Here is a 22,031-nt window from a genome sequence, read left to right as displayed (position 1 = left end):
TGTGAGAGTCCTGAATCCTGGTCACTAGACCAGTGGCCAGGGACACGGCCCTGGCCCATCAGCTTTGTAGAAGTGAATTCCCACAAAGAGATGGAAAGTTGTGAAACAAGTAAAGTGTTTATTAGGAGGAAAAAGGATATGTGTGAGTAGACTCACACGGCTGGACTCAGAGAGAGTTGCACCCTTGTGGTAGTTTGAATCACTTACATGGGGCATTTCTTCCGGGTTCCCTTCGGCCAGTCATCTTGCTTTGCCTGGTTCTGAGTCCGTATTTGGTTTATCTCAGGGTCCTCCCATGTGTGCGCGCGCATCTCTTAGCCGAGATGGATTCTAGCGAAGAGGCCTATGGGTGGGTTGACATCACCTACTATAGGGTGGCACCCCGTCCCTTTTGACCTCCGAGGGGCCCTTCTGCACGTGTGTAGTCGGGGCAGGTCTCCTTGATCTCAAGAATGAGAAATACGTGGTCTCTTTATCTTTTATCTGGGCGGGGCTCAGCTTCTCTCTGCCCTTGTCGCCCCACAGGGGACAAACTCCAGCTGCTCTGCCTGGGGCCCATCTATCTCCTGCCTCACTCCCCCCAGTAAAGGGCAGGGAGACGGCTATCCAAACATCACATACAGCCAGAGCAAAGGCTTGGAGGTGTGACGGCTACTGGGCTTCGGTGCTGTTTCAAGGGAAGGCACGCTGGAGCCGGGTTCTCTAGGGCCTCCTGTGCTCCGCTGAACCATCGGGACTTAATCCCACAGGCGTCAGAGGGAATCCCTGTTCTGTGCTCCAGGAAACGGAAGTCATGGGAAGTCATGGGCTCAGGCCTCAGGACGACAGCAGCTGAGTTCCAGCTCTGTCTCATACTCGCCGTGAGGCCTCAGACTCCACGTGGACCCTCCCCAAGCACAGGTCCCCCCAGACCTGCGCGGTCTGGGAAAGCCCGCTGCACCAGCCCCAGCCCGTCCCTGAGCGCTCGGCCAGGACTGAGGCTCGTGGTGGGAGTCCTGCCCCCTCCCCGCCCGGGCCCTTCCCTCCGCTCAACCCTGCCGCCTACGAGACGCCGGCCCTCGTCCTCCCGGCCGTCCCCAGCTCTCGGTTCCCTTGCCGCCCGCCGGAGCGGGCCATCAAGGCCAGTGCATTCTGACCAGCTCATCTGCATTTAACGGGGGCTTCGAAAACTGAAAAACCGCTCTGGCCCCCCAGAGAGCCTGCTGGTAGAATTTCTGACGTGCAGAAGGCAGAGTGAAGGTGTTTTTAGAGGGGACCCCAGTCCCTTCAAGCGTCTGCCCGTACAGATGGCTGATCCAGGATGAGGTCAGCCAGAGGTGGTGCCGCCTTGACTTGAGCAAACCCGGCGCACCTCCGCAAGCACTGACTAAGCACCTGCTGTGTCCCAGGCCTGGCAGAGGAGCTGTGGGAAGATAGAAACGAGCATGACACCAACCAGGCCCGGCCTCCACGGGCACGTGCTAGATCAGAAACCACAGGAACGGCGTCGCCAGGGCCAAGGGCTGGGAGAAAGGGCTGCACGTGCGAAGGGAGACTTCTGTTCAGAAGCCCCCTAGAGACCACCTAGGCCGGCTGCACATGTAGCAGGTACAAGGTTGAGCCCCGGAGGTTGTGCACCGGCCTGAGCCTGCCCTGCAAGGCCATCGCACAGCCAGGACTTGAACTAGGCCCACGGCTTCTGGAACTCTCTGTGTGTCACATGGAGCTGCCCTACTGGGACCTCCCAGGACACCCGGAGTCGTAGAGGCCTCTCACAAATGACAGATGGTTTATTCCAAGCTCGAGGGATAGAAAGTGTGGTTGAACCCTGTTCAGGACCCCGCGCAGGCAGGCAGGCCTTGTGCGTCGCCGTGGGTCATGAGATCCTCACTGAGTGAGACCTTCAGAGAGCCTGCCCTCCGGGCTGTGCGACCACCTGCCCCTCCTCCCCGGGGCTGGTACGGCTCCTGCTGGGAGGGCATCACGGGGCGCACGGCGGTTTCTGGTGGGGCCAGATGTGGACCTGCCCGCAGCTGCAGCAGGTGTGCCTCGGGACGTGGGGCTCGGCCTCTCCTCACACCCCTGCAGGATCCTCTCCTCTCGGCCTCTCCTCACACCCCTGCAGGATCCTCTCCTCCTCGGCTGCAAGGGTTTGCGCCCGGGATCGGCAGCCTCCGCCCCTTCCCCCGGCCCCCGCACCCCAGCCCCCCTAGGTGTGGACACAGGCTGGGGACCGGGTGTTTGCCGCTGGTTCCAGAGCCACATTTGGTCCCCAGGGAGGACGTTGTTATTTTCGCAAACTCCCAGCATCCTGCCTATTTGATATTTTGGGTGAGTTGAATCCAGTCCTTCCCATTCCTCCCAAGCTCCCCACTCCCTGAAAGTCAAGTTCTCTCACTTTCATCCCTTCTCAGGCCTGTGTGTGTCTATAGGGTAAGGCCTGGGCCTTTGCAGGCTCCCTGCTGGGGTCTGGGTGCCTGCAGCTGCCATGACCATAATCTGGGCCTGGAAGGTGACCAGGGTGACATTGCTGGGCTGGGACTTGAGACGGCTCTGCCCACCTGCCTGTCTTCAGCTCAGACCCCAGAGAGGGAAGCCTGGGATTTCTCATCGTCACCGCCTCTCCCTTCTCACCTCCTCTGCAGCAACGATGCCCCGGGACCCTCAGGCAGGATGCTGGCGTCATGTGGGTGGCCCGGGGCTCCCCGGGTGCACAGCCGGTGCCGCACATGAGCCTGAATGCGGGGCACAGTCTCCCAGGAGAGGGGAAGCAAAAGCCCCCGGGTCCTGTCTCTCGTACCCGGGCATCTTCCCAACCCCTGATCAACAGGCTCCTGTGGACTTGAGGACTCTCCGTTCAGGCCCGTCTCCTGGAGATCAGCTCCAGATGGGCCTGGGAGGGCCGCCCACGTGGGGAACGGCACAGGACCCAGCCTGTCCTGGCTCAGTGCCGATCGATGCCCTGGCCGGCTGCTCCTAGTGAACCCCCCCGCCGCCTGAGCCCCGCCCATCCCTGCACCTCCACTAGATGGGCTGCCTTTTCTCCCCCATCAAACCCCTCCTCCCGCGAGGGCCAGCTCCACGGTTGCGTGCCCGGTCTGTTTCTCTCTGATGCTCCAGTCTGCGGCGAGCCCTCCCTTTCTGGCACTGCGTGTGTCATAACTCAGGACGTGTCATCGACCTGCTGAGCGGGTCAGCGCTAGAAGACGGGGCTGGGGCGTGCGCTGTGCTCCCCGGCAGTGGCTCAGGGCTCGGCGGTGCAGGCGGGTCCCCCCTGCAGCAGAGGAGCTCTGCTGACCACCTGGTGGGCCTCAGCCTCGTGCCTCCACTGCGGGGACTTGTGGGGTCCAGGCCTCCCCCCTCCCTCAGGGGCCGCATCTGTGAGCAAGCTGGGGTCCCCAGGGTCAGAGGCCCTGGAATTGCTTGGCCTTAGTCGGCAAAGGGCCGTGGAGAATGCATCGCCGTGCCCTGGACCTTCTCTGTACATCTTAGGTGTTGGGTGGAGAAACGTCTCTCCTTTTATTCTCACATGTAGACTTTTCCAACTTTTCCATCCGTTGCATTTTTTAAAGAAGGGGGTGAAATAAACGTTCTGTCACATGTTATAAGAGTTGTGTTTGAAGGGAGCCCTACAGAATAAGGATTGTAATTTGTCTCCACTGTAGCCAATAAGAAAACAGGACTAGAGTTGACGTGGCAGATTGCCGCCTTCCATCCTTATGAATAGATGCGTGTGTGTTGTACACACACACACACACACACACACACGATTTGCGTCTCAGCCTCTGTTGTGATGCATTAGCACCGACCCTGTCTCTGGCATCAGTTAGCGTTAAACGCTGAATGATGTCTGCCTTTACCACACGGAACCAATTTTTAAATAGGGGAGGGTGGTACAAAATAAAAACCCTAAAAGCGATTCTGAAAACAATTCTGTGAACTCTAAAGGGAGAAATCTGGGGAAAAAAACAAACAAACAACACGTCAGCAACGCCCCGTATTAAGGGAAGGATCTGCAACGCTGCAGTCCTCAGTGTGGGCCAGCAAGCAGAACAGGAGCCCGGAGGCTGGGCCGGCTGGAGAGAAAGCGGAGGGACGTCCCAGGGCGCCCGGTGACGGGCCCTTTCACAGGGATGCTTCCGCATCTCCAACACTGAGGTTTTGTCCATCAGAATTGGTAAGAAAGAAAAGGACAAAATTTAGTAAAATAAAATAAAATCAAAACCGTAACAAGAAACAGAGCCTCTCTCCTGCCCCCCAGTCAGACCCCCGGGCTTCACCCCTGTTCTCACCTCCCTCCCTGAGAGCACTCAGCTTCCCGAGTTCCTCGCTCTCTGTCGGTTTGGGCTTCGTTTTGGGAACTGCTGAGGGAGAGGACAGAGGGCCCAGTGCTGGAGAAAGTGGTCAAGGTCGTGGTTCAGCCACCGGGGCCGGACGGACAGGCGTGTGTCCCGGGGACCCTGTGTGCCCTGCTGGTCACCCGTCCACACACGCCATCCAGGAGACACCAGGTCTGTGCTGGTCCACCTTGCCTTTCATGTCATTAACTCTATGACTGTGAGTTGATTTTAAAGACATTTGCACCTGTGGGTGTCAGTGGCCGGCACTCAGGCAAAGGGGCGGCAGTGGTCACACCTTGGAAATGTTGGGGGTCTGGTTCCAGACCATCACAATGAAGAGATTCTGGCAATAAAGCGAATCACACGCCTTTTTTGGTTTCTCAGTGCATGTAAAAGTGATGTTTACACTATACTGTAGTCTGTTAGGTGTGCAATAGCAGTATGTCAAAACAAGACAGTGTACTTGATTGAATGAAAAATACTTCATTGCTAGAAAATGCTAACCATCATCTGAACCTTCAGTGAGTCATAGGAGTGACACCAAAGATCACCCTAACAAATACAACGATAGTGAAAAAGCTTTAGCTATTGTGAGAATTGCCACAGTGTGCCGCAGAGACACGAAGTGAGCAAACGCTATGGGAAAATGGCGCTGATAGACTTGCTCGGCTCAGGGCTGCCACAGACCTTCAATTTGTAAAACACACAGTGTCTGTGAAGTGCAGTACGGCGAGGTGTGCCTGTAGCCCGCCCGTGTCCCGCTAACGTAAACTTCACGTCGATGATGGTTCTGAGATTCAAATTCAACTGGGTGCCCGGTGTTTGCCTTGGCTACATCTGGCAACCCTGCGAGGGAAAAGCAAAACAGGGGAGACTCACCTGACCTGGCAGTCCCTGGGCTCTGGTTTTGCGGTTCTGGCCTGACAGTCCGCAGTGTTCAGAGGAGGCCCCAGGGTCCTGCTAAGGCGGCCAGAACCAGAAGGGAAGAGGCTGGAGGCGAGCCAGCCCCCGGGTCCTCTGTGCTGGGTGTGGTGGCTGAGAAAGGTCAGGAGGGAAACGGAAACAGAACCGTCCTGCCCCGGAGACCAGCTCCCCGTGCAGCCACGGAGGGTCCAGAGCCAAGGCCCCCACGTGCCCAGCAGCACAGCCCCGCCGGCCCCCCGGTGGGCAGAGCCTGGACCGGCTCCTCAAGGAGACATGCTCGGGGCCATTGGCGGCCCCAACGCGGCCCTCCTGGTGGCTCTCTGCCCCTGAGCTCACGCTGGGGTCTGTCACCCCTCAGCCAGGAGGAGTGTCGTTCGATTGGATTTGCTGGGCTCCTCCAGCAAGATGGACACGCGTGGATCGTCCACGTGGCGAGTCCACTCAAGTTTCCCAGGCACGCGTGTCTGCGTCTGATGGGGAAAATGACCTGCCGAGGTGCTTGTCACGAGGTGAGGGCGTCACCGAGGACCCGGGAAGCCCCGCGAGGACGTCAGGGCTGCAGCAGAGCCGCAGCGCAGCGCCCGGGCTCGAGCGAGCACGCGGCAGCTCTCGCTGGTGAAAACGTGGTGACTCTGGCACGTGCGCGCGTGTGTGCAGGGCCCGCTGTGTCTCGGGAATCTCCCTTGCTGTCTGTGCTGTCCTGCTGGAGAGTTTGGGGCGCAGAGGATCCTGCACTGTCCACATCCGCTTGGTTCCTGGGTTTGGGACCGAGTAGCAAGAAGTCACAGAGAAGGGGCTCATCTGAACAGCCAGATCCTCGTGGCGCCTGGGTTCAGGGACTAGGGTTGAAGGGTGAGAGCTTGGACAGCAAAGCACGCGGGTGTCCCGGGGCTGCCGTAACAGGTCACCGCCAACTGGGCGCCTAGCACAGCAGGGACCTACTCTCCCACGGTTCTGAAGGCCAGAGTCCAAGATCAAGGTGTCGGTCAGCTCTGAAGACACGGGGAGGCATCCTCCCTGCCTCTCCGCAGCTGCCGGCGGCCACGGCAGTCCTCGGTGCTCCGTGGCTTCTAGACGCATCCCTCCCACCTCTGCCTCTGCCTTCACATGACGTCCTCCCTGTGTCCAAATGTCCTCATCTTATAAGAATCTTTGGGCCTCTTTATAGTCTCAGCATTTGTCAAATAATTGCTAGATTGTATGTTACCTCTTAAAATGTGCTTTGTCTTCATGGATCCATCACGTTGAACATTTAGGTGCCCGTGTGAATTAACTATTATAATACCTGATGGCGTTCACGAGTCCAAAGTCTGTGATTATGTTTGCAAGCGATTTTGCTGTCAGTGCCCTTCAAGCTGGAAGGCCGTCCTGTTGTCTTTGTGTCACTGGAAAGACCCAGAGAGGACTGGTTTTGGCGTTGTTGTTTTTTTTGGGGGGTGGGGGGTGGGGGTGGGCGGTGTTTAGTCCTGAGCTTGTATTTGTAGGACTCAGGACAGCACACCTGCAAATGTTTGTGTAGCATCGATTTCCAGACGTGTAATTGCTGGATTAAAAGGCAAGTGCATTAAAGACTTAGACAAATAAAATGGATTTGCCCTCCAAGAAGAAGCCAGTCATTGCCTTAGGGCCCTCCCTACCACTGTGTGACCTCTTCCTAACTTGATTACATCTGCAGAGACCCTGTTTCCAGACGAGGTCTCACATCCACAGGTACCGGGGGTTAAGACGTCAGTGTATCTCTTGGGAGGACACAGTTCAACCAACAACAGAGGGGCTTTCCTACCAAAGCTGTGGCCTCCGTTCAGGCACCAGGACGCTGTGTACCAAGGCGCAGTGGCATCACTTAGGCAGTGGCCTTGTAGAGTCACAGGAATCCAGGGGCCTCGTGACCCCTCCAGCCAGGGGTCACGGGCATGCTCTTGGTCCGTCTGTCTGGTCACAGTTTGGGAGGTTTGATCCTTTACTCGCTGAGGATCCCAGAGGGGAAACTGGAGCCCGAAACCCCTAAGACCGGGGTCGGTGCTGCGGCCTCACTGGGATTCCGTGTGGAATGAGACGACCTTTCTTCTCCTGACAGATCTGTCAGCCACAGGGAAAGGGATGGTTGGCTGGGCCCTGCCTGACCAGCCCCTGCACCCAGTGTGGGTGTGCACGGGTCCTGGGCTCACATTCTCCCTCGAGCTGACCTCATCACTGAGCTACCCGTCACCTGGCTTCCACCGGGTTCTTAAGAGTCAGACGAGCTCCGCCGTCACGCGCTGACATGGAAGAGGGAGGTGTGGGTTCCAGCCCTGCGCCTGAGTCGGGCAGAGTGGGGGTGACCGGGCACGCGGAGGGGTCAGTGAGGGTCCCAGGGAGACGGCCACGGCCTGGGTGGACAGAAGGGACAGGAGCTGAGGGGACGGGGTGAGGCCAGCGGCGGACGAGGCGGAGCCAGGCCACATCCACGGTTCCCTTCAGGTCCTGGGTTGGCCCGCTACGGGCAGCTTCCTCGCCCGTCTGTGACCTGGGCCACGGTCTCCAGCCTCAGCCCTGGGGCTCGGGGGTTTGGGCCGGACGTGGATGAGACGCCCGTGCCCGCACTCAGGCGCCAGGAGCCCCAGGCTGCGGGGAAGCAGCCGCACAGCAGGCTCTGTCCCCGAGTTCCCCGCGCTCCTCATCCGTGTGACACCTGCCTCTTTGCTTGCAAACAGCTGAGGGCCCTCCGTGTGGACTGGTGAATCCCTCCTAGCCAGGCGGCCACATGAGAATCCAGGTTCCCTGACTGTGGTGTCTTTGCAGCCCCCGAGGGACGAGAGCCTGAACGGCCTCCTGCAGGGATACAGGATCTACTACCGGGAGCTGGAGAACGAGGCGGCCTCGGCCACTGAGTCCAAGACGCTCAAGACCCCCTCCGCTCTGCGGGCCGAGCTCACAGGTGAGCCCTCTCCTCGCCCTGCACGGGCCCGTCAGCAGGGAGGTTCCTGTGACCACGGCGCATCTGCTCCCGCCAGGCCTGGGCCTCAGGGGCTGCAGGAGGTGCGGCTCTGCCCCCTCCCGCCGATGGTGCGCACGGCCCAGGGCACAGCGAGGTGCCGTGAGCAGAGGCCCCCAGCCGGTGGGGGACCAGGGAGGCTGCCTGGAGGAGGAGCCATCTGCGGTGATTGTCGGGGTACAAGGATGTCACCGAGGATGTGACGGGAAGCGGGGGATGCAGGGCCCAGCGCAGCTGGGTGCGGGTAGGCAAGCAGAGCGGCAGGGGCGCAGGCGGGGCAGGGGTCAGCCGGCCAGCGCAGGGCGTGTGCCGCGTGGGGCCTCTGGGCCTCAGGAGGAGGCGCAGCCGGGGCTGCCCCAAGCGGAGCAGGTTTGGGGTGCGCGGGGCAGCTGCAGGGAGCCCCGGCTTCTCTCCCGGCTCATCTGCCTGCTCGCCTGCACCCCGCCAGGCCCCTCCGCGGGCTCTGACAGTCCTTCCAGCGGCCGTCGAGGGCGCTCTGGAGCTGCTGGCGAGGCCGCCGCGCTCCCGCCTCCTCTCTCTTCCTGGCGACCCACACACCGTCAGAGGAGATACTTGAGCCTTAACGCCTGCGCGCCGGGGTCGGGGGAGGCCGGCCAGGAAGCCAGGTCCTGCTCGGGCCTCGCGTCTCGGCGAGGGTCACACGTGCTGCGGGCGGCTCCTTGTGCCCCCTCCCCAGCCCGCCTTTGGGGTCTCGGGGCTGCAGCTCGGCCCCGGCCCCGCCAGGAGGAGGACTGGCTCAGTCGTGACCCCCAGTCTCAGCGTCACCCCGGGTGTCCCTTGCTGACGTCCAGACCGCAGCGCGCGTCTCCCTGGGCTGTGTCACAAAATCAGATCCGTGGAGTAAGAGGGCGCGGTGGGGTCTGTGCCCCTGGTCCCTGTGTGTCGCCTCCTCGTCCGCTTCAGCCCGGGGCTCCACCTGAGCACAGGTAGCCCGACGAGGTGCCTGTGAAGACGTTGCCCGGGAGACGCCGCCCTCCGTCTCCCCCTGCGCTGCGTACGCTGCCTCGCGCCACGTGCGCGCTTGACCCGTTTAACCTGAGGGGTGAGCACACGCCACCCCCTCGCGGGCCGGGGGGCCTGGCTGGTTCGCCAGGCGGCACGGGGGCCCCGCCACGCGGGGGGCGCAGAGGCTTCCCGGCCAGGCCCCTGCTCCGCGCCTGCGGCCCGTCATGGCAAGAGCTGTTCCCTGCGTGCTGACCGCCTTTCTGCTCTGCTTGCCCCTAATAGCCCAGAGCAGCTTCCAGACCGTGAACAGCAGCTCCACGTTAACGACATACGAGTTAACACGTAAGTGACGCCGCCCTCAGCGGGAGCCGTGTGACCGCGTGACCGGGAGCAGCCGCGCAGCGCGGCCTCTCTGGGGTCCGAGTGGAAGCCAGCTTGGACTCGTGGCTCTCGTGTCTGGAATTCCCCCTCCAACACTGCCTCGCAATATGCCGGAACCGCCAGGGAGACAGGAAAGGAAACTTCTAGAAGCAGAGGCTGGGAGTGGGGGTACCGGCAGCTGGTCTTCGAGTTTGGGACAGGAGGAAAGGCAGAGTGGGCAGATCTCCTCTCTGGCTCCTTCGACGTATTTTTTAAGCCCCTTTATTATTGTGGTAAAATACACATAACACACAATTTACCATCTTCACCATTTTTCAGTGGCATTAAGCACAGTCACACTGTTGGGCAGCCATCCCCACCATCCGTCTCCAGAACTTTCTCATCTTCCCAGACTGAGACTCTGCCCCCATGAAAGACGGAGGCCCCTCCCCCTCCCCCAGCCCCTGGTCCCCACCCCCTGCTTTCCATCTCTGTGACCCTGGCTCCTCCAGGGACCTCACAGAAGTGGGATCACACAGTGTTGGTCCCTCTGTGTCTGCTGGGTTCACTTCTAGTTTCATCCGTGCTGTAGCGTCAGGGTTTCCTTCCTTCTCGAGGCTGGGGGACAGTCCACCGCATGCACACACCCCATTAATTTATCCATCCGTGCGCCGTTCCTCTTTAACCAAACCGCTTCCCCTTGGATTCCTGGCTGGGGATGGGTTTCAGCAACCGAGTGCAAGGCTAAGGGGCCCTGATGCGATTCACTTCAGCACAGAGAAGTGGCTGGATTAGAAAGAGGATAAATGGGGGAGGGGGAGCCGGCCCTCCCCCGGCCCCAGGTGTGCAGGCCAGCTGACCAGCCCATGCCCTTTCATCCCGCCACCACCTGGGCCAGCTGACCAGCCTGGCAGCCGGGGCGGGGCTCACGGAGCTGTCCCACCTCCCCAAGCATCACCTCGTCCATCCGTCGTGTGCTCGCTCACCCCCCACCCATCGCTCCCTGGTTGTTTCCTTGTCTCTCCGCCAAGTCCCTCCTGGGCCGGGCGCTCCCCCAGACGTGACCTCCCTGAGGACCCAGGTGAAGAGTCCAGTGCGGGCCCGGCCCCAGTGAGGAGGGCTCCGTCCCGGGGTCTCGTCCAGGCCCTCCAATCGTGGTTATGAAGTACGGGGCCGGGGGGAGGCCCCGACCACGCAGCAGCGTCCACTCTGGCGTGTCTCCGTGGATTCCCGGGCCACACGAGCCCCGGGGTTGAGACGAAGCCTGGTTGTTTGTCTGGCAGCACAGCTGGACCATATGGACAGAACCTTGACCATGAAATGTACACATATCGGCAAACCGAGGCCTTTGAGGTTTTAATGGCCGTGTCCTGGGAAGAAAATGGCATGTGAATCCAGACACCTCGCCCAGGCCACGTAGCCAGGCACGAGCTCTGTACTAGCCAACATGGTGAGAGCAGCTGACCTCTAAGCCAAAACATTCTGGAAGGTTCTCCCCATTGTGTGGCTTTCCCGAGGCCCCAGGTGCATGCCGGACCACCTGGGTGCGTGGTTCCTGCAGATCGTGCCTCCCAGCGAGCGGCTAGCTCAGCAGAGGTGCAGCGGATCCGACCCCCAGGCCCTCCCTTGAAGGTGGTCAAGGTTCTGCCTGCCCTGCGGGACCAGGGTCTCACTCTGTCTGTCCCTACACTTACGGAGAGATTCTGGACCAAAAGGCAAGCCCGGGCCAGGCCCTGTGTCCTAGCTTCTTTCCCTCAGAAGAGGAGCCTGCCGTCGCCTTTCCCTGAGTGCAGGATGGGTTGCGTCTTTGCCTCACGAGTGTCACTAGTGCCGGGACAGAGGGTGGCAGGCCCCTCGCAGACCTCTCTCTGCAAGAAAGAGCTCTTCCCCCGCGTCTCCTCAAGGGGCACTGGTCCCCCAGCGTGGCTCACGGAGGGAGTTTTCTAAGAAAGGGAGGGGGTCCCACCAGCTGACCCCTGTCCCCTGGCCCTTGCAGATCTGAAGAAATACCGGCGCTATGAAGTGGTCATGACAGCCTACAACGTCATCGGCGAGAGCCCGGCCAGCGCACCCGTGGAGGTCTTCGTCGGCGAGGCCGGTAGGTCCCGTGCCCACCCCCAGCCCGGAGCTCAGGTGCCAGCAGCATCCGCCTCGATGAAGGTCACTTTGCTGGCGGGGCAGGAAGCCTCCGGTCATGGCTGGAAAGAGGCCGAGGGCTGGGTGTCCCGACGGGGGGAGCGGCCAAGTCTTGCTTTTGAGATTCAGGGGTGTTTGACGTCTGGATTTATCAGGACCTGCTCTAGGGGAGCGATGCCGTCACCTCCGTGGGAACCTAGGTGTGTGGGAACCTCGGTGTGTGGAGGGGGGACGTTTGTCACCTGCCGTCTCTGGCTGGGCCCGGGCAGTGGCCCCGGCACTGAGTCAGCCTGACCATCTGTAGCAGCCCCTTCCCAGGTCTCGAAAAGCCACGTGGATCCATGTTTGTACCCCTTTTAGGGAAGAGGTGGCCCCTGGGTTTGTTTCAAGGACCGTCCCTTCTGTGGGGCTAACCCACAGGGAGACGTCGTGCCCTGTGTGGAGGCCAAAGTGCGCCTGCCCCCAGCTGCCCTGCAGCGAGCTGTGCCACCTGCCCTCTGGCCCACAGAGCGACCCCGCCCCTGACGCCCACCGCCCCGCCGACGGCCGTCTCCTCAGAGCTTGGCAGATGGCCTGGGGGTTCTGCTCAGATCTGCTGGTGCGGAGTTGGGAGGGTGAAGGATGGTTGGAATCCCTCTGAGGACAGAGACCCAGGCTTGCAGGAGGACAGAGGTTCTGGTCACTCGGCCGGCGCACAGAACACATCAGGTGACCTTTTGCAATTTGGAGAGGTTATCATTGTGAACCAATCAGCACTGAGGGCCTAGCTTCGCAGGACTTTTCTGGAACGGTCCCACAGTATTTTCGTGTAAGCGAGGATAAACCAAGTGAGCCACCAGGAGGTCGCATTGGCCTCTACACGAAAGTCTGTCTGGGGGGCAGGTGGAGGTTCCTTGGAGCAGGTGGGGCAGGGGCCAGGCGTCCCAGGAGGACGTGGGCCTGGCCGCAGAAGAGCCCACGCGGGCAGAGGGGGGACATGGCAGGGAGGGGACATTTCAGGGAGGGGACATGGCGCATGCCATCCGTCAGAGCAGGCGCTCTGGGCCCTCGCTGGGCATCAGTGGGGGCCTTCATGCCACTGGGTTGAGGGGCGCACGGCCGGCCAGCTGGGACCTGCAGAGCTGCCCTGCGCACCACCAGCCTGCACTCCAGGGAAAGGACCCAACCTGCGGGGGCCCGGGCACTCCGGACAGGGCCTCAGGCCCAGGACCAGGGCAGACGTCCAGAGAACAGGGCTGGAGCCCGGGCGGGAGACCTGGCCGGCACTGGGGCTGCAGCCAGCCAGCGGGCGACCGTGGGGTGTGCCCAGTTCATGGATCTCCTTCTGCGTTTGCTTGTTTGTTGTTTGTTTGTTTTGTGGTAAAGCACAGTTAACGTGAAATGTGCCGACCTCATCACTGGCAAGCGTCCAGCTCAGGGGCATGAAGCACATTCCCCTGTTGTGTGGCCACTGCCCACTCCCCCGTCTCCTCTAGGCTCCTTCATCTTCCCAAACAGGAGCCCCTCGCCCGTCGGCAGACCCTTCCCTCTCCCCTCCCCCGCCCCAGACGGCCTCTCGTTTACTTTCTGTCTGTGAGTTTGCCTAGTCTAGGTACCTCCTAGGCGTGGACTCACCGCATTTGTCCTTTGCACCCGCCTTCTCTCGCTCAGCGTGTTTTCTGGGTTCATCCGTGTTGTAGCAGGTGTCAGACTCTGTTCCTTCTCGTGCAGTAGGCATGTCCACCGTGCGCAGACACCACATTTTCTTTACCTGTGGTCCCGTCAGTGGACGCCTGGGTGGTTTCCACCTCTCGGGTTTGTGGTGGAGCTGCTGTGAACTCGGGGGGACCAGATGTTTTTCCCAAGTGCTGAGCTGAGGCTAAGCCCGTGTGGCCTGGCCCTGATGCAGGGCACCGGCCGCTCCCGCCCCCTCCATGGGGGCCCCACCCCCAACACACACCCGCCCCCGTGCTGACTCTCCCGGGGGGGAGGGCGGCCGCGGAGAGGGATGGAAGGAGGTTGTCCATTGCTCTGCCACCGCGGCGTGGGCGACAGACTCCATCAGGGACACGGAAGGCGGGGCCGGGGCACAGAGGCGGGTGTTCGGCCCTCAGCGCATTGCTCTGCCGTCTGTGTTTACGCTGCAGAGAATGTTCTGAAAGGAGGATGGCAGTGCCTCCAGCGTGGCTGCCACGTACCCTTTGCCCTCCCAGTCTCCGCCTCTCACAGCCCAAGGGCCCCTGTAACGGTTTCGTTCTGATGCTGAGCAGTGTGGCTAACCGGGCCTGCAGAAGATGAAGTTCAACGGGACCAATTCCCACCCACCTGGCCAGACGCTTCATCATGTCACACACTGGTCGGCATGAAACGCTCAGACTTGTGTGAAAACAGCCTGGAAACAACACGGTTTCCCGAGTTAGACCGCCCTGAGCGTCTGAGTGTCGGCTCGGCCGGTTTCCGGCTGTGTGATGCTGGGCCAGTTACTTCACCTCTCTGAGCCCTGGCCCTGAGGACCGTGGTGCAGAGGGGAAAGCTGCGGGCTAGGAGTGAGGAGACTGGGGTCCTTGTCCCAGCTCTGCCCCCAGCTTGCCTGTCCCACCTGTGGGATAAATGTCCAGGACATGCCTGGACTGGTCAGTCAGTAAGTGGTGAGTGAGTGACTGAGACCCTGTGTGGTTACTGGATTGGTCTGGCCCATCTACAGAACAATGAGAGGTTGAGAGTTAATGATCTTTGGGTCCCCTCCAGCCCAAATATGTAATATTTAAATCCTTTTAACCTCAGAGAGAAAGCGTAGTCTTTAGGAGATTTCTCATTGAGATTGATTTCTGAGTCCAGGCATTTCAAATTGGTAAAAATAATACATTAGTGAGGACTCCAGTTTGCAAGAGATAGAAACCCAAACAGGCTTAAGCTGAAAGAATCAATTATCAATTCACATAACAGAAAAGTTGAAGAGCCTGGGTACAGCTTCAGGCATGGCTGGATCCAGCACCCTAACAGGCTGGTCCCGTGTTCCCCCCTTGGTTTCACTCCCCTCTCAGCTCACTTCTGTCTGGGGTGGGCTCTTCATCCAGGTGGCCCTGTAGCTTCAGGCAGCAGAAAGAGAGCCTCCTTTTTCTACGGTGCCTACAGTGGCAATCCACTGGCCCCCGTTAGCCTGCCTTACACGCCCATCTGCTGCAGCCAATGGCCTGAGGTTCCAAAGCCAGGGGATTATGTCATCTCTACCTGGACCACAGGGACCGCATGGGAGGAGGGATCCCCAGATCCCCAGGGGAGATCTGGATGTGCTGCCAGAAGGGGACTGGGTGTTTGCTCTAGCTGTCGGTGCGGCACTCGTGGCAGAGTTTTCCAAGGGGCCAGAGCTGCTTCTGGGAGATGTGTCTGTGGGTTCCTCAGCAGGACTGCTGTGCCAGCCACCCCCGCCCCCGCCCCTGTGAAATCTCCAGGCCCAGCTCTGTGTTCTCGGGGTTCTACAGCGGAAAGGAGCCCATATCCTGGCCTTCAGGACACTTACTACTGGAGGACAGGCCCCACCTTCAGGATAAGACTGCCCTCCTGCCTGGGACGCATCTGTGTTTCCAGACCTCCCAGGCTTCTCCCCCGGACATATGCCATCCCACCCACACTGCGCCGCATCTGCCGGGAACCCCTGCTTTTCCCCCAGTCCCTGGGAAGACCCCCCCAATCTTCCGCTCAGCCCAACTTCAAGGCCAGCCCCTCAAGGCCTGGCCGCCCTGACCCCGGCCTGGGCAGAACTAGGGACCCCTCTGCTCCGGAACACGCCACCCGCTCTGCTCTCTGCACCTCCTGTCTGTGATGCAAAGACCCGTCTCATTCACCCCAGTGTCCAGGGTCCTCGGGGCTCCGTGGTTGCCTGGAGCACAGCAAACACTCTGAAATGTTGGGGGAGTGAAGGAGGAAAAGAACAGATTTAGACAGAAAGGAAGGAGGGAAGCAACGCAGCCTTGTCGACACCAGAATCACACAAGACAGCAAGGCCAGAGCTCTTAGTGCCCCAGAGGGAGGAGACCCCCCGGGGCCCAGGGAGATGAGGGGAGACCCCAGAGGGAGGAGACCCCCAAGGCCTGGGGAGATGAGGGGAGACCCCAGAGGGAGGAGACCCCAGAGGGAGGAGACACTCTGGGGCCCGGGGAGATGAGGGGAGACCCCAGAGGGAGGAGACCCCAGAGGGAGGAGACCCCCCGGGGCCCGGTGAGGTGAGGGGAGACCCCAGAGGGAGGAGACCCCCGGGGCCCGGGGAGGTGAGGGGAGACCTCAGAGGGAGGAGACCCCCGGGGCCCGGGGAGGTGAGGGGAGACCCCAGAAGGAGGAGACCCCCGGGGCCTGGGGAGGTGAGGGGAGACCCCAGAGGGAGGGCTCCTGCCCGAGGCACCTACAGCCCCAGCTCCCGCCTGCCCTGCAGCCTCTGCCCTTTCGGGGGGCGTGGTGGCTGAGAATCCCCAGGGGCTCTGACCCCACGAGGGGCCCCGACAGCAGCAGAGCAGACCCAGCCCCTCCTGACAAAGCCTGAGGCTTCCATCTGGGCTCTTGTTCCAATTGGGTCAAAAACGGATCCTTCCCTGAGCGCCTTGTAGGGAACCATGAGGGCAGAGCATGTGTTGCCGGCTCTGGGGGTGGGGCCCGTGGAAGCAGACAGGGGCCACCTCCCACCCTGCTGGCGTCTTCTTCACCCGGGAAAGGGGGTGACAGCACCCCTCCTCGTAGAGCAGGGACCCCCTCCCGGACCCCGTCAGCGGCTGCCCTGACCCGCACATCCCAGCCGCTGCGGAGGACCAGCAGCCCCGGGCTGCACCCTGCGCTCGCCTGTCTGCTGCTCACGGCCCCTGCTCCGGCCACGTGCGCGGTCCCTGGAGGTGCCGCTACAGCCCCCGTGAGTTGGGGTTGATTCCCTGAGGCGCGGGACCCGGGGCCCCCTGTCACAGGTCACGGCGAAGATTGTTAGTGGATTCCCTTCCCGGCCACCTGACCTAAGAGGGCCGGGGTGGAGGCCAAGGTGAGAGGTCCCTGGCCCCGTTCATCCCGCTTCCCCCTGAACCTCGGCCCAGTTTTAAAGCCAGAGTGGATGGACTCTGTCCACATTCAAACCATGCCACCTGCAGAGCTGAGACGCACACGATCCAGGCGGAGGAGAAGGAACCCAGGGCGAACCCAAGGTGGGTCTGGCCAGACAGGTTGCCGTCGGGCAGGAGCAGTTCCGGGCCAGAGAGCGACTGAGTCAGCCAAGTGCTGGGCCTGGGCCGGACCTGACTCCCCGACACACCTGATGTTCACAGACTGTCGTGGGACCAGGACTGCGGGTCTGGGGTGTAGGGTGAGGGAACTCCGCACAGCCCAGCAAAACGCGCGTGGGCTCTGCGGCCCGGTGTGCGGCCGCGTGGCTGTGTCGGGCTCCAGCTCTCACTGGACACACGGGAAGAGGGGGGCCGGGGCCCCAGCGGGCTGCTAGTGGGGGTACCTGTGCGCGAGCCTCACAGGGGAACAGCCTCGCTCCAGAGGGGGAGACCCAGGCCAGTGTCGGCCATCACCTTCCTGCCGTGGATGTCACCATCACGAAGGTCCCCGTGCAGGGCCTTCGGCATGGCACTGGCCTGTCTCTCCCTTCGCATCTCTTGCTGGAGTTGGTGGGTCCCTCGGTGCAGTCTGAGCCCCAGCCCGCAGTTTCCTTGTGTTGTTCTGTGATCCCAGATGTCCCAGCGGCTCGTCCCTGATTAGACCCGGGGCCGAGGTCTGCCCTGTCCCTGAGACCTAGCAGGAGGGAGGACGTTGTCGGTTCTTCAGCGAAGGAGCCAGGACTCGCTCTGCGTCTGGTGGGATGTGCCCGCGGAAGCTCAGGTTGGCAGTGGAACGTCCGGACTGTGTCGCTGGGTCCACGATTTTCGGGAAAACAGGCAAACATGCAAACTCAGTATTTATGACCCTTCAGTCATTTCAGAGCGGCGTCCGGGTTGCCTTTGGTGTACGCGCTGCTTCGGAAGACAGGAAAGTATCTTGAAACTCTTGGTTTGGTTGTCGTTAAAGACTCAAAAAACTGCTCGAGGGTTGCGGGTTCTACCTGTCTTGTACGGGCTCCAGGTGTGTGATTACCGTCGGTTGGGACGAGGGGAAAATCCCACGTGTTTCTGACCCCCTTCGTGGCAAGCGAGGGCAGCCCTCGAGCCTCGGGGGACAGAAAGGGTGTTGGAGGCGCGCTGGCCTGAGACTGCGTGCGACGCACCGTGAGCAGCGCTTGTCTGAGAGGCGTGAGCGCGTCTTCCCTTCCCGCAGTGCACGGGGCCCTGTCCCCGGGGGTCCCCCGGGCACTGCTCGTGGAGCACAGGCCACGAAGGGATGAAACGCGCGGGCAGGTGCTCTCCGTTTCAGTGGCCAGCCTCACCTGCGGGCTCAGCGGCGGTGCTGCGTGCGGGTAGGGGCGTGGACTCGTACCCGGGCCATCGCCGGGTGGAGCGGCCAGGGGACAGCCTGCCGTGTGCCGGGCGTGTGTCGGCACCACCGCTTAGGCGGGAGTCGCTGTCGCCATCTCCCAGAGGAACAGGGGACGCTCCGAGATCATCACCCAGTCTCCCTGGGGCTCTGCCCCCTCGGCGCGCACACCCAGGAGCCAGTGCCTGGAGCGCAACCCGGGGCTCCCGCGGAGGGGGCGTCTCCAGCACCCGACCCAGGGCCGCGGGGCCCGGAGGTGGAGGATGGGTGCAGAGTTTGCCCGTCCCCTCGCCGTGCTGGGGAGAATAGCAAGATACCGCTCGGGCCTTTGCCGCCTCTCCGGGCTCTCTCCCCTGCACCCCGGACCCCAGGACGCCTGCTCTGGGGCCCGCGTGGGGAAGGAGACAAGGAGCCCAGCGTCCGCGTTGGTTTTCAAGCGCTCTGCAAGCGCAGTGGGGGCGGGGTACCAGGAGCAGATGCGCCGAGAACTCGGGGTGCCCCCGGGACTAGGCCAGTAGAGCAGTCAGACGCGGCCCCGGAGGTGGGCAGGAGGGAAAGCGACCGGCCCTGGCAGGGCCTCGTTAGTGCTGGGACAGAGGGCGGGGCAGGGCCCCCCGGGGGTGAGCTGGCCCCCAGGCCCCTCCCGCGGGAGCCCGAGGGGCCTCTGGAGCCGCCCTCCACCCGTCCTCCACGCCCCGCTGGACTGATCCTTCCTGGGCCCAAACCCCATCCCGTCGCTTCTCCGGTTCCTCCCCTCCGTGCATCCCCGTGTCTGTAGGGAAGCACCATGTGCTCCCGTGAGTGGCCCGTGGGAGCCCCCGGCCCCGCCCCAGTCTGCCCCGCGGCAGCACCTCGGCTGCACCAGGCCCCCCCTGCGTTCTTCCCGCCACGGTGGGGTCAGCCGCTCCCCCAAACCCGGGCATCCCTCTCACGCCCCCCGGGCTCCCCACGCCGCCCTGCCTGGGTTCCGGCCTTTCCTAGCCGACACGGGAGCCCAGGAAGCAGTGGTAGAGAAATGACATTATTCCTAACTTTATTTCCATCGATGTAGGAAGGTTATAGGGAATATTCTAACGCGTAGCACTTTGTTTGGAAAGGATCGCAAACGCCACACAATTCGGAGTCCGTGTCCTCGGCCAGAGTCTCCAGAGAACCCCGCGGTTCACCCGACCGGTGGCTCGCAGCGCACCCCTCGCTAGGCCCCTGAAGGCGGGGAGACCCCAGTCCTGCCCTGGACGAGGGCGCCCTCTGGGCAGAAGGGAAATGGCCTCCCGTGGGTCCTGGAAGGGGCTGAGGCCATCCAGGGTCAAGCCACACGGGGTGGGCCTCTGAGTGTCACAGAGCTCGGGGTGAACAGGAGCGGGGCTGCAGCTGAGCTTTGCAGGCAGAGTGGACACTGGATCGTCCACCCCAAGGAGGCACCGTCTCCATGTGGGCGGCTGGGGAGACGGCCACCCGGAGTCGGGTGTTCACATCGCCCGCTGGGCTCCCAGCAGCACGGACGGAGCCGGGGATCCAGACGTGCCGTGACCCCGTGTCCCACCCGAGCCCAGGTCTCACCCCAGACGCTGGCCAGCTCTTGCCTCTCCTTCCCAGTCCAGCTCTTCGTGAAAGAACCTGCTTGCTTTCGTTTGTCTTATGTTGTTTAATGTGGGGAAATGAAGGAAGTTTGAAGTAGACGGACTAGGAGACAGAAGGCTGTGCGCTCCCAGGCACCGTGACCATCTTCCCCCATCTCGCCACCCACCTGCCTCTCTGCTCCCCTGTTCTCAGACATCATGTCCTTTTTTGTAAACCTTGTATCGTTTTATTCAAAAATACCTTAATGGGTCTCTAAAAGAACTCTTTCAAAAATATGTGTATATAACCACAAAGCCATTATCACACCCAGAAAAATTAATAACAGTTTCTCAATATAATCCGTATCCAGTCAGCACTCAGACCCCCAGGGAGCTGCCTACTCCTCCCAACCCCAGTTCTCTCCACGGCCACCCTGCCAGCTCCCGCCCCTCCGCCCTTGGAGCTTCTTATCACCAAGTCGAGTGGGTGCTTCTCAGCCCTGGTCTCGGTCTGACCTCTGACCCTGGCCGACTCCGGCTCGACCTCCATGGCACCTGGACGTGGGAATTGGAGGGAGACCCCCTCCACCCCCGCTTGTGTCCTTTGCCTTGGCTCACAGACCCACCACACCTGAGATGTGGGGCTTGAAGGTCACCTTTGTTTTACAGATGAGAAAAACAAGCACCAGAGTTTCCAGAGGGTTCTCCAGGAATGCTTAGCTGGTCAGGGGTCCTGGGATGCACCGGTGTGGCCACTGTATCCAAGGGCGCTGTTTTTCTCTTAGAGAGCAAGGCCCCTCTGGAATCAGCATCAGAGCGGAGAGACACGGGGTTCAAAAATGTGGAAAATCAACGGGTTAACCAGTCTGTACCCTAGTAGAGCGGGGTTCAGACCAGGCCCTCAGGCCAAACCTAGCCAGTGCCTGTTTTTGTAAATAAAGTTTTATTGAGACGCCCATTCCCTTACATACAAAGGCAGAGTTGAGTTCTTGCAACAGAAACCTTCTGTCTCTTGAAGCTTAAAATGCTGCCTGGCCCTTTATGGAAAGCTTCCCAACTCTGCCCTGGGGAAGTAGCTTGGGCCCTAGAGTCGGCAGACCCAAGTTCAAATCCAGTCCGTCCTGGGACAAGTGACTTAACTCCTCTAAGCCTCAGTTTTCTAAGGGGGAAAATGAGAATAAGATCCTTTCCCTACAGCTTGAATTTTGTGAATACAAACTGCATGGGATGCAGTTGGTTAATTAGGGACCGTGAATTGTGTTATGCGGGCCAGGTCAGCTACAATACAGTTGTGGTCTGTCAGGACCTGGATCTTGCCGTGATAGGAAACTCACTCTACAGGCAAAGAGGAAAAAAAGAAAACCCACAACAGTCGCGAGCAATGTAGCTGGTTTGCTTGAATGGCTTCTAACTTTGCGTCTCGTAACGGTGATAGCAGTGATTAAGCTGATAAGATGGTGTGAGCAGTGGTGATGATGGGAAAACAAAGGTCACTGCTGGATGAAACCAAATGCTGGATTTGTTTGGCACTAACCTTTATCACGGAAGTATCTGTAAGAAAAATATGCTTGTTCTTATGAGTCTGGAACTCTCTGGCCTCCACCTCCTTTCATATTGAAACCACTGTTTTTAAAATACAGTCTTTGGACGCTCGGCGTCCTAGGACTGCTGCTGCCTGGTCCACAGCTGGAGCACCCCTAATTCTGTCCACATGTGTGAACGTGCTCTGTCAGAGCTAAGAGTCCTCGTTAACTCACCCCGTCCTTGGTCCGAGGCACCTGTAATCAGAACCACTCAAGCTCCTGCACTGCTCCAGAATTCTGTAATTCTGCCAGGACATCCACCAGTGAAAAGGCAAGGAGTTTATCCTAGATTTCCTGTGCAAACTCATGGGGCCAAGGCCACAGCTGGGTCTGGGCTGGTTAAGAGGACATGTTGACCTTAACAGAGGGTGTTTCGCTGGAACACCATGAAATCCTGCATTTGCAACAGGGGCCACACCGAATTCCAGCCAGCCTCTGGCAGCGCAGAGCATGCAGTCTGGCCTTGGGCTGGGTGCTTTCCCTGAGGAGCTCACACTGGTCGGGGTGTATTAGTTATCTGCTGCTGCATAACAAATTGTCCCAACGTAGCTGCTCAGACAGCACACACCTGCAACCTCGCAGAGTCTGTGGGTCAGGAATCCAGGCTCAACTTAGCTGGGTCCTCTACCTTGGGTCTCTCACAAGGTGTCGCCAGGCCTGCAGCGCTGTCCAAGGGCTTGACCAGGGAGGGCCCCTTTCTGAGCTCACGGGTGGTTGTGCGCAGGACCCCGTTTCCTGGGCTGATGGGCAGAGGCCTCCCCGAGGTCCTCGCCTGGCCACCTCT

At 60.7% G+C, this 22,031-nt stretch overlaps 1 protein-coding gene across 9 annotated transcripts in view; it reads left to right on the top strand.

The window, feature by feature from the left end:
- Positions 1-22,031, top strand: part of SDK1 (sidekick cell adhesion molecule 1) — an 829,158-nt gene that overhangs the window by 757,839 nt on the left and 49,288 nt on the right. For all 9 annotated transcript variants that reach the window (XM_082362848.1, XM_082362846.1, XM_082362847.1 and 6 more), the window contains 3 exons: positions 8,025-8,160; positions 9,466-9,525; positions 11,540-11,641. In XM_082362848.1, coding sequence (XP_082218974.1) covers positions 8,025-8,160; positions 9,466-9,525; positions 11,540-11,641 — 298 coding nt within the window. The remainder of the gene's footprint in view (positions 1-8,024; positions 8,161-9,465; positions 9,526-11,539; positions 11,642-22,031) is intronic.

Source organism: Balaenoptera borealis (assembly GCF_965194805.1).
Source record: "Balaenoptera borealis genome assembly, chromosome: 16".
NCBI classification, from domain to species: Eukaryota; Metazoa; Chordata; class Mammalia; order Artiodactyla; family Balaenopteridae; genus Balaenoptera; species Balaenoptera borealis.
This window is presented reverse-complemented; position numbering and strand designations above follow the sequence as displayed.